The sequence below is a fragment of the Scophthalmus maximus genome, chromosome 20, assembly GCF_022379125.1.
Source record: "Scophthalmus maximus strain ysfricsl-2021 chromosome 20, ASM2237912v1, whole genome shotgun sequence".
Lineage (NCBI taxonomy): Eukaryota > Metazoa > Chordata > Actinopteri > Pleuronectiformes > Scophthalmidae > Scophthalmus > Scophthalmus maximus.
Genome location: NC_061534.1, coordinates 10,162,358 through 10,179,566, shown reverse-complemented (window position 1 = coordinate 10,179,566; position 17,209 = coordinate 10,162,358). Strand labels below are relative to the sequence as shown.

Below are 17,209 nucleotides of genomic sequence, written 5' to 3'. Positions count from 1 at the left end.
GCTATGTAAGCTACTCATACAGCCGTATCTAATCATGTCATGTGCTAATATATAATGGGCTATTCAAATAGCTATTTTAAACATTGTCAGTAGCACTGCGCAGAATGCTGTCTCCCTCGCCGGCTGTGGCTGGAAGTATTTCTTGGGTAGGGGAAACATTTCCAGATAACCCTTAAAGTAATAATTGACATTTAAAAAGTAGAATATAAACTTAAGGCAAACCAGATTTCAGCGTTGACGCGTTTCATACGCTTCTCGCACTTTGCTCTTTTGTTAATCGGTAGCAGAACGTTTATGAAGTTGTCGGTCTCACGAGTATTATCAATTACACAATAATCCTGTATTCATCAAAAAATGGCCTTGTGGCAAAAAAAGCCCCCTTGTTATTTGTAAATTAAACCATGACGCCGGCTCCACTGCATGCTCAGTGGAGCAAACATCACTTTTCTGGGTAAAGTATGTGCGTAAATAAAACAGAGTGAATGGATTTCATGCTCCGCTGTGTCTTCTCGCTCCACACTGGCCCCTGTGCATAATTGCCATTATATAACACAGTTATGAATAGTTAAAGGCCAGCTAAAATAAAGCCAAACACCACTCCATCAAAGGGAAATCATTAATGTTTAAGGAGAGACAGGGAAATGAATTGTACAGTACAGGCCACAATGAATAACATCGTCGAGGTGTGTGAGTCAGGGCCCATCCGTGTGTGTGTGTGTGTGTGTGTGTGTGTGTGTGTGTGTGTGTGTGTGTAGACAGGTAGAGGGAAATCGTGATAAGGGCAGACACACACAGAGAGAGAGAGTGGGGGTGAAGGTCTGCATATTTACATTTGACAGCTGTAATAAAAAAATTCCAATGAACTCTTGAAAAAATATAATGTTTGAAAAGGTTGGGAGAAGAGAGCAAATGGTCCAATGAACAAAGAGAAGATGAGGGCTCTGGTTGAGAGAAATTAAAAAAAAGAAGTGAAATAGTGGTGAGTAATATTTTGCAACCACTGAAGGAATGTTTCTCTTGTTTGGACGGTCAGACCACAGCCTCCATATCACAGTGGAATGTGGAAACTACTTCTGACATGAGCATCTACATGTAAGTGTCTATGTCAGTCAGTGGACAGCTGAGTCCTTGACAACCCATCTACTTAATGACAACAACATCTCATCCAAAATGTCCCATCTTCCTTCCCGTCCACTCGACAACAATTCGGCTGGGTACGAAGAACAGTCTGCATCTCCTTCAAGCTTCTCGAAAGAAGATCTGTAACTAGACAGCTATATTCTGCATCAAACACAAATTGCACGCCGTGTGCTGTTTGTGTGTTATTGTGCGCATGTGTGTGCATGTACACGTGCGTGTGCATGCACGGGTGTGAGAGAAAAAAGAGAGCAGCCAAGTCAAGACGAATGGAATTCATCCGTGTCTAATTAGAGACAATGAAGGGGAAAGTGTGTGTCTGTTGCAGAGAAACGACGAGAGCAAGAGAAATGTTAATCACGCGAACACATGCTCGTTCAGATGTCGCCCGTATTGTACAGTACGTTTAACTTGTGTCCAGACTGTGCGTTCGAACCGAGTGGTGATCTCACAGGAGCGGCATTAGAAGACCTTCACTTCCTCATCTCTGACACGTAAACATTTTTTTCATCTATTATGTTTATAATCCCACTTACAATGAGATGACAGGTGTGTAGCAGCCTCTCCAACAGCTCATCCTCGTTGGACGTCCAGTGACAATACAGCTCTTAGTTAACTTTCTCCTCACATTGTCCTGTCACCCAGTGAAGCTGTCCTTCCTTCTCTCACCATCCCTAAATCTTGAGTATCGTCTACTGCTTCTGCCACTGTTCAACACCAGACAACCACTTCTAAAAGGCTTCCTCTACTGTCATCAGTTCATGTACTCTGTTGCCAACGTGGGGCAATAAGCAATGTATCAGTAGATTACAATGAACTACAATGGATATTTTTCATTAAACAATTGTGGCACTCCTCGGCTTTACAGGGCTTCATTTGGAGATTTCGATTCATTGCTTAGTTGTCCACAAAAAAAGCACCAAGAACACGCTGCTCATAACCAAACATTAAACAGACATGGTTAATGACTATAGCCAGTGAGCACAGTGGAGCATTATACCAGCTATAAAAAAAGCCTCAGGAGCCCCAACTCCAAATGAATGATAATATTGTTGGCTGGTGCTCTAAGTGGCCAAAACATCAGTTATCACAGGTTTAAAGGGTTCTCCATAGAGTTTATGACCTCTAGTAGTGCTACAGTAGAGCTGTTCAGAGTGGGTCCCTGTTTGTATTTATGTGCAAGGGCAGGTAAACTAAAACAGTCATCCCACTGACCAAAGGGTGGCTGTAATGAACAGGAATGTAGACACTGCTGGATTTTCAAGACCTCACAAATTGATTTATTCTTTAAATGTTCTCAGGGGAAGGAAATGATTCAACACATTTCTTAGACCTGAAGGTGAAACATACTGTCTTAAAGCAAGTAACACTAGAGGTAAACTACAAATAAAACTACAGAGGACATCTTTAACTTTAAGTCACTGGTTCCCCTTACAAAAAAACGTGAACTTCAATACACCATTGAGTTGAAATGAAGCATTGGCATTTTATGCGCAATATTCTAATAATTATTCAGACTAAACTGTCCAAAATTTAATTAATATAACTATAATTAGGATAGTGGCACATCCTCACACACTGATGCCGTCAAGAACGTGTCAGTGAGTGCTTTTTGCCGGCGAAAAAATGGAGGAATAGGGGTAAACAAAGGATTTGGTTGTCTAATATGTTATAAAGTAGGCAGAGCAGCTGACTTATTTTATTTTTGTTAGTTCGTATTGCTGCTCACTGAAACTTCCTATCAGGCGAGAGCTTCATGTATCATTGATCGAGTGCACACTGAGGTGGAAGGAGAGAAGGAGAGAGTGGGAGAACAGCGGAGAGGACAGACCACAGCATTCTTTGATTTCTTCCTTCTTTTTAATTTATACATTTTAACAGTTTGATAAGTCGGGAGAGAGGCCGAGACAGAGGGGGAATGAGTGGGGGTCCGTGTCACGCTGCGTCACTGCTTGCTCCGACATAAATGCAGCATTATAACCGGTTCAGCAGCCAAACAGATTCTCATGAATGTGAAATGAGGTAGCCAGAGTAAGAGAAGAGAGCAAACTGCCTCGGAACCACAACAGACACACTTTGTTCATTAGCAGCAGCCATCTTGTTTTCACTGTTCATGTGAACCCTATGCTCTAATGTAGAAAAAAAGTACGAGACTTTTACTGCAGATAGTTCCTCTGACACAAGGAAGGAGTGCCAGCGTTACTCATCATTAACCGCTGAATGTCTGTGATAAAGTGCGGCTGTCATATTCAAAACGGTCAGTCCTGCTTAAATTCTCGTGTGTGTGTGTGTGTGTGTGTGTGTGTGTGTGCGCGGCTGAGCAAATTTATTTTTCCAGCAGCTTAGTGTCTAATGCTCTCCAGACAATGTGCCGGAAGCTTTCCAAGGAAGGAGCTCAGAGAACTTTAATAGCTTTTGGATGCCAGACCACAAGGCTAAGTGTCTGTTTCTGTACATAAATATGGAAACAAATAAAACCATATTTTATTTAATTAGAATTTAAATACTGAGAATGTTGGGGTACTCATTTAGGTTCCTAACGTTAAAGGTCCTTATTTTCCTGCTTTTACTTTGAAAGCCAGCAGCTCTGAAGGTACCGTCACGGTGCTTTCTTCTCCTCCGTAATCTCAAAAGTGGTGATGACACCTTCCTCAGGAGCTCTGAGGAAAAGTAGCTGATTCATTAGCGGTGTCTTGCTACTACCTGGAACCACTAGGAGCACGGAAGTTGTCTGTTGCCAATCTGCCGCATTCACCGATTTTCTTTGGATATTAACAAGTAGTCCAGATTTGTCACAAACAGATAATCTGCCTGACAGAACCTCAGATTAACACTTTATTGTAATAACATTATAATACCTTCAACTGAATCAAAACAGTACATAAGAGCAACCCAAAATGAATGTATGTTTGATTAGGCTTTTTGTCTTTTCATTTTTTGGATTATATAGGCATATTTTGACATGGCAACAATCCTCCAGCCCCGACAGACAAACTAACAGCTGCATCATCTTTGCGGGTCTCTGTCCAGGATCATCCTCTGTAATATCATTCATCTCCATGACTACCCCATCCCCTTAACCGCCTCCCATATAAGTCAAGTACCACTTTGCTGCAAGTCATTCTAAATGTATCCATAACTTCATGTTAAACTATTCTAGTCGTTATTTCTGTCACTGTGCAGCACTGGATGACTGAGAGAGTTAGAAAGACAGAGGGATAATTTATTCATGATTGGGTTAGTCATCAAAAACATTAGCCCCGAATCGTCTGTTTACCATCTGGTGACTTTAAATGAAGCTCAGCACAAAACCCCAGAACTGGCACAGTCCTCCACTCTCAGAGGGACTGGAGAATTATATAATCAAGAAAAGTGAAAAGGGGCTCACTTCCAGATTTTTCCAAAGGGAAGCAAACACAATGATCGGGGATTGGAGGAAGTAGGGCTGCTGCTGACATCAACATGGCAGCGGGGTATAACCACATTTGCCCTAAAAACATGAATGAACGAAGCAACATGAGTAGAATTAATAGATGTGATTCCGACAGCATGTGTCTCTTCCCTTTGGAGTGGAGCGATCGTGCTCTTGCGGCACACTTGAACATAACCTTTGAGCAAAGTGCCAGCTTCAGCTAAGTGTGGAATTACTCGGCTTTGTGCATGAGAGGACAAATGCAGTTTCGGACACAAAGGGTGTGTGGGATTCCCTGGGTAACTTTCCGAAGGGCCTTTGCTGCAATTCTTACCTTCTAGCAGGAATAAAAACTTGGTGCATCAAAGAAACACTCCATTAGTAAGTTCTAGTAGGGCTCAGCAGTAACAAGGCAGAGGGGTATTCTGTCATGTTGAAATACCGGTATGTTCTCTGACATGTTCTTAAAGTCAATTGTGATTATTTTTTTAAAATCACAATTTGTGCTAAATCAAGATATACAAGTTGCAGTTATACTATGAATATATCCAACCATCCACCCATCCACCCAACCACCTCACTATCTATCTATCTATCAATTGCAACAGGTTATCATCATGTTAATAGGGATTCTGTTTTCAAACTTAGTTATCTATAGGGAGGTGTCGTCCTCTGACCAATATTAAAATAACCCAAAAGATACACAACATGTTTTCAAAGGGTCCCATACATCAGAGAGGACACCTTCATATCTCCCACACTTGACAAAGCTGATTTGCATATAGTTAAACACATTTGTGAACACAAACTATTTGCCTTTAAGGTATTTCGGAGAAATGCAATCAAAATTGAACTAATTTGTTTCGATATAAAAAAGTTCTGATTAAGCAAGAATACATTGGCCTTCAGGGCACCGCTTAGATTTGCATTTATTAAGAGATTACCATAAAAGCTTCTAATAACCACAATTAAGAAGTTACACATGTAGATGGGATGCAGGTATCCTTGCATGTACAATTTCAGGTTGTATTTCCCTCCCTGATTTTTTTCTGAAACCTTGTTTTGCACACTTTTAGCTGATGTCAATTTGGTACGCTGAAACGTGATGGCAGCGTTTATTATGGCACTCATCAAAATGGTGCTAAAACAACCCCCTTTTTTAACCCTTTTGGTGTTCCATAGAATTAGGGACGCATGAGGTGGTCTGGTACGCATCCGGCCACATTATTTTCGCCCTGTGAATGCAAATGCTACCTGGGCTACGTACATTGAAGGAAAGCAAACCAAAAAATGTTTTACACTTATCAATGTTTCCCGTAAAATGGTTTATTTGTGGCAAGACAAGCACAGAGACACATTAATATCCGATCATATCACTCAAACCACTTGCCAAGGTGGTCTGGGACGCATTTGACCGCATAGGTTTTGTTGTTTCACTGATAATACATCCTAATGCATAAACAGGAAACAATCAATTCAGAAAATGGTGGTTGTTTAGGTGACAGCAAGGCACCACTCAAACAATGGAGAGGAGCACTGATGTATGTGGTCGGAGTGCAATTGAACCAAATAAAAACTAGACGTAACCAGGCCCTTTTTTAGCGTATCGCTGACTTTCTAGCGGAAGTGACGCAGGCTGTAATAAATTCTGAGAATTTGGTCAGCTGCACATGTGGGAAACACGGGTGTCAACGGAGTCTTGGGTCCCCACTTGTGTTCGGATCATCCAAGATGCATGTTAATGCCAGATGAAAACAGTGTCTACAAGACCCATCATCCACGTTTGGAATTATAAAAAGGTTTATCATGTGGACCAGGGAAGTACAATACATTGGGAGAGTTTCTTTACTGTGTATACTGATCAATGGAGTTTGGTTTGGTCAATAAATTTGGGCAAATGGTGTTGACTTAATGTGACCTAATGTGACTTAGCATGCCTGCCAAGCTGTTTTGTTATTGAACGAATTGAACGCTCCAGTGAGTGTAATGGTTCAATCAGTCGGCTTGGTGCAGCTAATTGACACTGATCTGGGGGGGAAACAGGCAATAAAAGCGACGTGTTCGAAAGATATTGTTTGGAAGCATATCTCTTAAGTTCCAAACCCAGTCTAAATGTTGAATCTGTTGAATTCTTTGGCAAAGTAAAGTTATTCAGAGATATTGGAGAGAAATTCAAATACAGGCCAAGGTCTGGGTTATTTACAATTCTGAAATCTTTTTCAGATGCACCATGTGGGCAAAAATACACACACACATACATGAATACATAGATAAATACACCCACAATTGGAGCGAGAGAGGGGGATGAAAGACTGTCGGCGTGTCCCTCTCTCTCTCGCTCTTTCATGTGCTGATGAAATGAAGCCCTAATGTACAACAGGTGTCCAATCGACACACTGGGCAATTTATCCCTTTCAATCACCTTTCAGCCTATCTCAAGCAAATTGGGATGGACGCCTTTTAAACTGATAGATTGAGAACGAGCTGTTGTTGGGCTGCCGTTTCATCAAAAACGAAAGACGCAAAGTAGGATTTAAAAAGTTATAGGAGCAAGAAATGAGGCTAATCCCCCCAAAAAAATCTGTTAAAGTCTATAGAAATAGATGCACATTACAGATTTCATATTAACATCTTCAAACCCCTGGCTGTGTTCCAAGGACATTAAAAAATCAGTTGTATCCATAGATTTGCCAGGTTGCCATTTATTCGCACATTTGTCACACAGATATCCCCAAATAGAAATTGGAGAATCTGACTAAAAATGCAAAAATAACAATATTAATTTTAAATATATTTCCGTAGGTAACGCATGAAATGATCGAAAAGTGCCATGGTGATCACAGCTCCCCAGGCAGTCATCCATTTAATCGGAGAAGTCAAACTCCAGTGAGCACTTTAAGATCAATTACGGTGCATCTTAAACAGCACCCCGCACTGTGCTACACTGAGGGCAGGGGCGTAATGACTTAATGCAGCAGTGATTCAATTTGGTTTTGATTCTTTCAGGAACAATTAGGGGCATCGAAAAAATGTCACATGATGTGCTTTAATTTGATTATTTCAGTGCTTCCAAATAGTATAACAGGTCAACGGAGGTGACGTGACAGAACGTAAATAGGCTCTCATCAAATTGTTCTTATTTGAGTATGTGTGTTCAGTCGCTTGTAGTGACAAACACACTGACAAATTTCAGCTCCCCTCAGATGCATTTTAGCAGCTTTCAGCTCATTGTTTCGGCTTTGAGGTCAAACTGTAGCTGGTCAAGCGAGTGGAACATTTAGCCGCTAAAGAGCGAGAGACAGTTATTTCCCTCAGGAGTTGATGTTAGAGACCGAAAATAGAGCAAAAAGGAGAGTGAATATTATGCTTATGTTTTGTCAGGTGAACAAAAACGTGTCTCCAGATGAATGCTGCTAAATGTGTGAATAAGAAACTGTGTGCTAACAAGTTAGCTACATCAACTTAAGAGCTGATTTGTCAGTGTTTTCACTTCAATTGGCAGAAAAAAGTCAGTTACTGTATAGCAGTGTTGTTAGAAATATACCCTATATATATATATATATATATATATATATATATATATATATATATATATATATATACATACACCTACAGGAGGTCACCAGGACTTCCAAGTATCACCGCCGAACCACAGGTAAACTAAGAAAACACCTGGTTTCTCTCGGTATTCAGTTTGAGTTTTGATGAAGTGTTGCACTAACATGACTAACATGCATGACTTAGTTGCACTAAAGCAGGACAACTATTCAAATGCAAGCAGATAAAAAGGCAGCAGGAATCAAAATTCCCCAAAGAAATTTAAGACCTAAGTGGAAAATCAGAACGACGGCTGTGTGAGCTGCAGGTAAGTGGAATACGTTACTGGATGACTGACTGTGTGTGCTTGGGAGTGTGTGGTATTAAAGGGGCAACTGTGATGGGAGTGTGCATTGCCATGTGTTTGTGTGCATGCTGATTCATCTGTGGCCTGAATCGAAAATTAGAAAAAGCTCCAGGATGCGGTCGACCATGTGCCATACCTGTTCAAAATGATGCGGAACGGTAGGCTCCCTCCGGTGAAGCTGCAGCTGCTTGTCAATGGTGTCCTTCAGGCACTGACACACACGGTGCTTTTGGTCCACTGAATAGGCTTCCAGGCTCAGCAGGCAGTCACACTTCTAGAGACATACAGGAAGAGAGAGAGAAAGAGAGAGGGTGAAGAGTAAGAGGGGTGGAGGAAAAGAAAATGGCCAATTAGGCATCTGCTGTCACGAGAGGATTACAAAGTATCTGTGTGTGAAATAAAAGAGTTTTTCTCTTTTCTCTTCTCTTATGGGCCCTCGTTAATGACACCTTATGATACCTGTATGTGTGTGTGTGTGTGTGTGTGTGTGTTTGTGTGTGTGCTTGTGTGTCTGCCTGCAAGTGTGTCTGTGTGAAAAGAGAGGTGTTACACATTTATGTGTGTGTATGAGAATGTTCGCCATGTGTCCAGCGGAATAAAATGAACGACAGTATCCATAACTGCAACACTGAGTCTACTTGTAGTAGTACTTTGTGCACATTCAGTTGCCATCTGACCTCTGTGTCCATGACAACAGAGACTGAGGCGCAGCCCTGCGGGTATCAAAGCGCTAGCATTAGTGAAATCGGATAATAGCCAGTATCCCCTTTACGCAGAATTTGATACGCTGGCAAAATAGTGACAGTGCGTGACTAATGGCAAGATGACACTCCTTAACGAGAACACACCAATCCCGCCCTGCTGGGAAACACGTGGGAATAAATATCTGAGAGCCAGTGGTTGAGTTTGAATTGGTCAAATAGCTTATTACTAAAAATAGCATGAATGACCCTCGGCTCACTGTCCAGGACATCCTGAGTCTGTGTTTGATCTCAGTGGTGTCCAGATTAGATCTTTACTCGACTAATGGGCTTACTTATTTTTGGTCATGATTTTCTTTTTTATTAAAGACAGAACATCTGAGAAAAAAAATCTTTGATAAAACTCATGTCGATTTTTGCTCCAAAGCCAAATTTGGATACAGCTTCCAAGCAGAAAGTCTAAGGAGGATGGTCAATGCGATATGAGCACTTTGTGTCATTTGGTTCTTGGCCAAGTGCTGCAGAGTTTTAAGGGCTGAATGAAAACGTTCTGACTTTAAAGTATCTAAAATGTACAGGAGCAAAGAAGATTAGCTCTTACCAGTGATAAAACTATTTACATCTGTTGCTACTAATGATCTTAAAATAAATCCTCCCTAAATGATGGGCAATATATTTGAGCCTACTTCATAAGAGATGTCTAATCTGTTTCATCTATCTCATATCGGTCTCGAAAGTTCCATCTCTTTAATCACCCACACTCGTATCATTCATGGTTTACATTTTCTAATATGCAAATCTTTGGCTGCACACCAAATTAAAGGATCACCTAATCACGTTTTTTTAGTGGAAACACAACATATATGGTTCTTTAACTAACACATCATTGTCTCCATTGTATCATTATTACTATCGGTCCAAAATGAAAGTAACCCAGACATTATGTTCATATTCAGGTTCCTAATTTAAATTTTGGTTATTATATGAAAAAGTTGACATGCTCATGAAGCCCAGTGTGATCTGATTGGCCAGCTCGCCCACTTTGCTGTGATTGGTCAACTGCTTCCAGTGCATGTAGGGTAGGAAGGGTTGGCCTCCCTCCCTTTACCTGGATTTGTTTGGTGGTGTGCCACACTAGCCGCTAGGCGTGTTTTATGCACTTCCGTAAGTTACGGAAGCATCGGCCGGAATACTGATGAGGAGCTTCAGGAGCAGTGTTTTCTGTCGGGGAGAGGAGCGCCCTTTACTGCGGACTTTAGGCTTACAAAACCAACAGTAAGAAACAGGAAAGGGACAAACTGAGAAAGCAAAATAAGTCTCCTCAAAGTGTGTTTATTTGTTTACTCCTCCTGTATTTCCAATTTGATAATTTCCATCTAGCATCCATTGTTCTGCTCCAGGCAGTGTCAATGAAAAAACATTTGTGTCCTGACATTTTTGGGCACAAGTCAGGATATGAATAGGATTTTTCAATTTTGTGAAAGTCTACAGAGATTGACTTGAAGCCCTCGGGATTTTCCCTGACGCTTGCTGCTCCTGGTCAGCGGTTAATAATCATGATGCTAGCCTATTTGCCTGATTCCTGGCTGCAAGGGCTTTTGCATGCCCTGCAGTGTTGCCATCTCTGGGACTATCTGTCTCTTTCAATGTAACTCAATGTCCGGTTGAAGATGGGAATGCTGCTCCTGCTGCTGCTGTAGCGTCTACTGGCACAACGTGTTTGCTGGTTGAAGCCTTGTCATTGTCAGTGATGCTGATGCAGGGTAAAAAGGCATTCAAACACTGCATCAGTGGTCACAATGTGAAGACTGTTTTTGCTTTGACGCAGAATGATTTGCGTTGCACACAAAGCAGAGCAGTGTGTTGAAATGAAGCATTAGGAAATAAGATGAAAGATTAAGTGCTATAGCATGCCAAGAAAACAAAGAAACAAAAATGAATGAAAGAAAAACACAAGAGGTACAGTAAGAGACCAAAAATATACTAATTTTCAAGTAGAAACATAGAGAAATACAGAGACAAAAACAAGAAAGAGAAGCAGGTTGCACAGCGAACGCATTAATGAAATTGAGCCCGACTGTTTTCAATTGTACCAAGAGATGATGAAATAGGGGCTTTTTCAGAGCTGACAGAAATCAATGCCGATGTTCCTTCATATCCATCATTTGGACTGAATCGGAGTCTATAAGGATGCAGCAGAGGCCACATGCACAAACACACACACACACACACACACACACACACATACACACTGCAACTTCGATGTAAACAACTAGCTCCTGCATGGGCAAACCCTTGAAATATTGCTGTCAGTTTATTTTGGAGTTCCCACATGAAGTTTAAAATTATATTCCCCAGGTCAGGAAGGGTCACCAAAAACACACAGATACATCTGGCACACCAGCCATTTTCACTCATACTGGGGCATAGAGGGGCTCTGTTGATGTCTGTTGGGCCACCATTTTTTTAGCAAATTGAAAAACTCTGGAAAAAGTTTTAGACTTTCCAGAAAATATTCTCTCACAGGTTTTTTCAACGCAACTCCGCACTGTCCCACATCAGGGAAAACACATCTGCTATAGAGCTCAGTTCAGCATCCCAGGGGTATACATGCACCTGGGACCCCCCACACACACACATGAACAGACACACACACACATGAACAGACACACACACACACACACACACACACAATTACTCGGCCTCGAAAATCTGTAGACATGCAAGTCTGAGCTCTTGCTATGGCTAAAGTCTTACTGTAGCAACATATTTATGAGTTGTAATCATTCAGATATATAAAAACCAAAGGAGCAGCAGGAAGGGAGTGTCTACTTGGTGAGCTACAGGTCTCAGGGACGCGAGCGGGTTTACATCGCTAATCTGTCAAAGAGCGGAAGAGTGCATGTTTACACAGTCTCGGTGTGTAAATATGAGGCAGACAGCGCACACTGTACTGTAAAACACTTACTGACGTCACGCACATTTTGTCTTGTGTGAAGAGAGAAACGGGGGAAGGAACAGATGACAAATATGGTGGCATAACATAGAGGGTCATGTGTTATTGTGAGTAAAGGGACAAGCACAGTAAACGAACTGTGCTCTGCTGGGGGGAATTATACTAATTATGATTTATATGTGTCAGCAATCAGTTTACATTTCTCTTGTTCATTTTTTATTTGCCACGACGACAGACTTACCTGCTGTGACTTAACTGCACATCATCGCATTACATCAGTTAAAATAGTCATGCCAGGAAATGAGGAAACCGCTGACAGCTGGCGACAGACCAAATGTTTTAGGCAGGAATCAGCTGCGGCTTTCTTTAATGTTGGCACTGCAAATCTATTCCACGCGACAGCTGTCTCCTCATTTCAAGCGGTGCTTCAGAGTTGCGATGCAGATGATACGGAGTGTTTGTCTTTCCTTTTGGGTTAAAGCAACCCCAAAAAAATAATGTTGTGGTATTCGTGTTGGGACCAACTAATCTTTAGCATCTGGAATGTTTTGCGCTCGGCTTGAGGGGAATTCACTGGAATCCCCTCAACTCTGTGGAAGTAAATCTTTAGGGATTTTTTACATTAGAGGTCACGTTGCTTCTTGGCAGTGACCAGCGACTGGGCAGTGATCCACAAACAATCAATTACATACTGCAATTTGTATACGTTTCGGCAACAGGGTCGGGTTTATGAATGCAGCCTTTATTATCAGAATAATAGAGTGACTATCTTATTCCTGAAAGGATTTACCGAAAGAACCGCATTAGGCCAAAATGGCAAACGGCTCTTTCACTCTGTAGCCGCCCTGTTTACAAATCAACCCGTCCAAGAGATACACATGGGAGCTAATGAAACAAAACTCAATGAATGGCCACTGGCCTACCGTGGAGTGGCTAAAAATACAGGCAGCATTTCCCCTTAATCAGATTGATTAAAGTGCTCCCTGGTTGAAGCCCCCCCCCGCCGCCCCCCTGAGCCATCTGGCAGATGAGTTTACAGACTGGACTGCTGTCAACACAGATCACCTCAGCTGCTTCCACACAGGTTAGCATGGTTTCAATGACAGCTTAATTATGTAATACGATTGAATGGGTACACAATCAGGCATCTTCTTTTTTTTTATCTTACACTGCCTGGTAACATTAACCCTATTATATATAAGTTTTCCTTTCATGTACTGTAGAAAAGTATCAAATATACAGTTATGAAAGTTCCACCTTTTTGGGGAAATTTCGCAGATTTGTTAGCCCTTCTAATCTTTCTAGCTTTTCTCAGACATGAACTCAGGAAAATCTCGAGAAAATTGGGTCTGGACATAGGACGATAATTCCGCTGTGGGAAGCAGCGTTTTTTTCGTCCACAGTCATCAACAGCGCCCACTAGTTTGCTGTAAACTTTCCGGAGATGTTCCTGCTGTATTCTCACATGGGCAATGTTACTAGGGGGCTGGCAGGAAAGGTTCCAGGAAAATGTCCAGAGCAACCTTTGCGTTGTCACGTACAGCCCCTCCGGAAAATTTCAAGAAAAAAAGGTCCGGACGTCAGTGCACGACGGCCATGTCTGTCTTACCAACTGCTGGCAAACAAATGGGAGAGTACATTCAATCTTCTCATCTAACTCTCAGCAAGAAAGCAAATAAGCATACTTGCCTTAATGTCCAACAATTACATTCACAATGTTTTATTTCAATATATTCAGATTTTTTTTTACTTCATTAAAACCTGATGGGTATATCTAACAAGGCCATCATGATACTCTTGGAAAGCCTGAAGTTGTTGCTTCTCCAACATTGCACAACTTCCAAAGATGAACAAAGGTTCTATAGAGCACTGCCATGAGATTTACATCCCTCCCTCTGTTCCAGCTGATCCTGCAGCCCCCACATCCCCCATATAACGTCATCCTATCTCGAGCACAATCTGAGCTCCAATTATCCCTGCGGTGTTTGCACACACACTGCCGGTGGAAATTTAGCTCCGCTCTTGGGATAGACTTCAGTCTGAAGCTTGTTCATGCACACACGCTAGTGTTTTGAGTGTACACATTGGAGGTGGATATGGCTCCACATGTAAAAGTCGACAGTGATACACCGGAGGTTGTGGAATGCTCTCAATCAAATGTGCAAACCACATAAGATCAGTACGCTAAAACGAGAACACAAAAGGCAATAAAATAGGTTTGCAAAAGAAGACAAAATGCCACCAACAGCACTTTTTTCAGGATTATGATAATGGTAGTGATACTGCTATGTATGTTTGTGTTTGTAGTACTGTAAAACCAAAGCTTTTCACTAAAGATGAATGGTGAAATATGAAATGAAGAGTGCCTGTTCTGTGTAAGTAATCACATAATTTCCTGTCATGCTCCTCAGACATCAGTGGCTTATTTTCCATAGCGAGTCCCTACAGTATACGCCGTCACACCCGACAGCATCATGCTCTATTAGTCCTATTCACTGGTGCTGAACATGGAGTCGTGACGCGTCACTTTCCAACAATTGAGTTAGTTACAGATCAAACTGCCAGCGCGTCATTTGCCTGTTATCTCATAATCCTATGTAATCAAGAGCACGCCATTGGTCTCATGTCTGAAACCTTCATCTCCGGTGTCAGCAGTTTGCTATAAAGGGTCTCCGGCACTGAGGCTTTCCAACTATATTGTTGAATGTTTATGTTTATGGCTTCCAACTGTGACATTTAAACGAGAAGCACCGACTCTTGGTACAGTATATTACCATACTTCATAGTTCATTACATATCCCAGGCCGAGCTTTTATTGCGGCACCGTTCATTATGTCATAATGTGGCACTGCTTTTCATCTCATTGTGTAATGTATTCTTACATTGTGTAATGATGATTCATGTTACAATGCAATATGTATATACTGTACATAATGTACTGCCTTTGCATTTGCACTACACCATATCTAAATATTAATCCAGATAATTCCAAGAATAATTTCATTCATACTCGGATTTGCTGCTACTTATGACCCACTTTATTTCATATTTATTCTATTTTATCTTATTATATTCTTATTTTAACCTGTACCGATTTGGTCTCTGGGCTGCTGTAATACCCACATTTCCCATATAGGGATCAATAAAGAATTATCGTATGGTATCGAATACATTTATTTTCAGTATTTAAGTATGTGCTTTTAATTTTTTTTTTTCTTAATTTCTTCCAAACACTTTATAGCCATTTAAGAGGTATGGCTCTGGGATTGGCACTATCCAGCATTTTAATCTAGACTAAAAGAAGTCAAACTTTTTACAAACAAATTTGTATTCATGGTCCCAAGAAGATGAAGTTTTGTGATTTCGGTGACCTTTTTCTCCAGTGCTACCATGATATTGACATTTGATTGAAGTGTAATGTCTCAACTATTCAATGGGCTGTCATGCATGACTGCACAGAGAGGTGGCTGATTATCTGTCAGTGAATCTCATCACACACATGAACAAATGCAAGATTTAAATTTCACAAAAACAATTACAGCAAGGAATGCAATCTCCTCTCTGCTCTGTGGCTTTCCCACACTCTTACATCTATTTCTAGTTTGTTTGTCTGGTTTCCAGCTCAGAGCTCTTCTGTGGTTTGTCTCGAAAAAGTTGCCATGAAAAAGAGCATGTAAACTGGAATCCTTGGCCCGAGGCCCCGCGGAGCCACCGGGGAGGATGATAAGCACATGACAGGGCCAAGAAGAAGCTCTCTGAAGTCGAACACTGTTTCCGCAGTGTAGTCTATTTCAGTGTTTGGCTCTTTTTTTAACATCAGTAATGTTACGTGTTAAAACATGTTAGGGCATAGCTTAAAATAAGTTTCTCTGGGAAATTAATGTAAATCAATGTAATGTCCTCTGACGTCATGGAGACATGACATGAAATGTAATTGAAATTTAACACTACTACTACTACTGAGTATAATTATGATAATTGAATACATTGTTGGGAGAACAAGGCAAATGTCGAGTTGACATTGGACTTTCGACTACAATCATCACAAGATCATCGTCCATCAGAACAACCCTCGTCGGTATTAGTATTTCAAAGTCATTTGAGTGCAGTTCCTCCCAGACATTAAATGAATGACACAATGAAAAAAGTTAAAGATGAAATTGACTAATAGCATTTTTACTAAGCATAATAAACATTCCAACCTTCTAGAGATATTGTAAAAAAGAAAAAAAAATGCACTGCTACGCACATACCTATAAAAAATGGGAAATGTATCATTAATTTGTAATTTACTTCTGTACACATCCCCATAAAAGTCAGTGATTAATTAATATGCCAACAGCCATTTGTCCTGCACCTGATCGGGGAGCAGGAAGTTTAATGCAGCTCAGGAGAATATGTTCATCACCAGTGCTCCTGGGTAAGTTGTTGGTGGTCGTAGATCTCAATGCAATCATGTTGCTAAGATGGAGGTCTCTGAGTGATTATATTTAGATGTATGGCCAGTGCAACGGCAGCCCTGCCAGTCTGTGCTGGCATATTAAGTCAGAGAGAAAGCAAAGTACACTTTAAATTGTGGCTCATCCAGACGGAAGAGGTTACATCTCAGTTCAATCAGAGCCCAGAGAGACTGGTCATGGCCTGGCCACGTTATGGATGGCCCATCATGAAGTAGGTATTTTGCTGACTGGTGCCCCTGGGTGCATATCCTTCACACCCTGCCTTCAGACTGCATGCGACAGCCTGTCTGTCACGCAGGTAAATGTTGTGCCTCAAAGCACAAAGAGACACATAGAGACATTTTTTTTTTAAAGGCACGCTGTATATGGATACACACATTACAAACAAGCACCTAGAGGTGCACATCCTTATAGATGTGTTTACGACGTCCTCTTCCTAGTCATAGAAAAATACAACATGAAGTGAGCCTTCGGTTGAGGTACTCCAATCAAAGTCGCACCGTTATTTATTGTGTCCGCAAACGTTACACGAAGGTCATCCCGCACATTATCATCCAAGAGCAGCCTGACCTTTAACTGTACGGACTCATAAAGACAATGTGGTGTGAATGCACAGCGCAGCGCTGTATTCACCTGATC

At 41.3% G+C, this 17,209-nt stretch overlaps 1 protein-coding gene across 5 annotated transcripts in view; it reads right to left on the bottom strand.

Annotated features, from left to right (window-relative positions):
- The window catches only part of rgs3a (regulator of G protein signaling 3a), a 128,522-nt gene that overhangs the window by 46,091 nt on the left and 65,222 nt on the right, over nt 1-17,209 (bottom strand). For all 5 annotated transcript variants that reach the window (XM_035608300.2, XM_035608304.2, XM_035608303.2 and 2 more), the window contains one exon: nt 8,590-8,727. In XM_035608300.2, the coding sequence (XP_035464193.1) occupies nt 8,590-8,727 (138 nt within the window). The remainder of the gene's footprint in view (nt 1-8,589; nt 8,728-17,209) is intronic.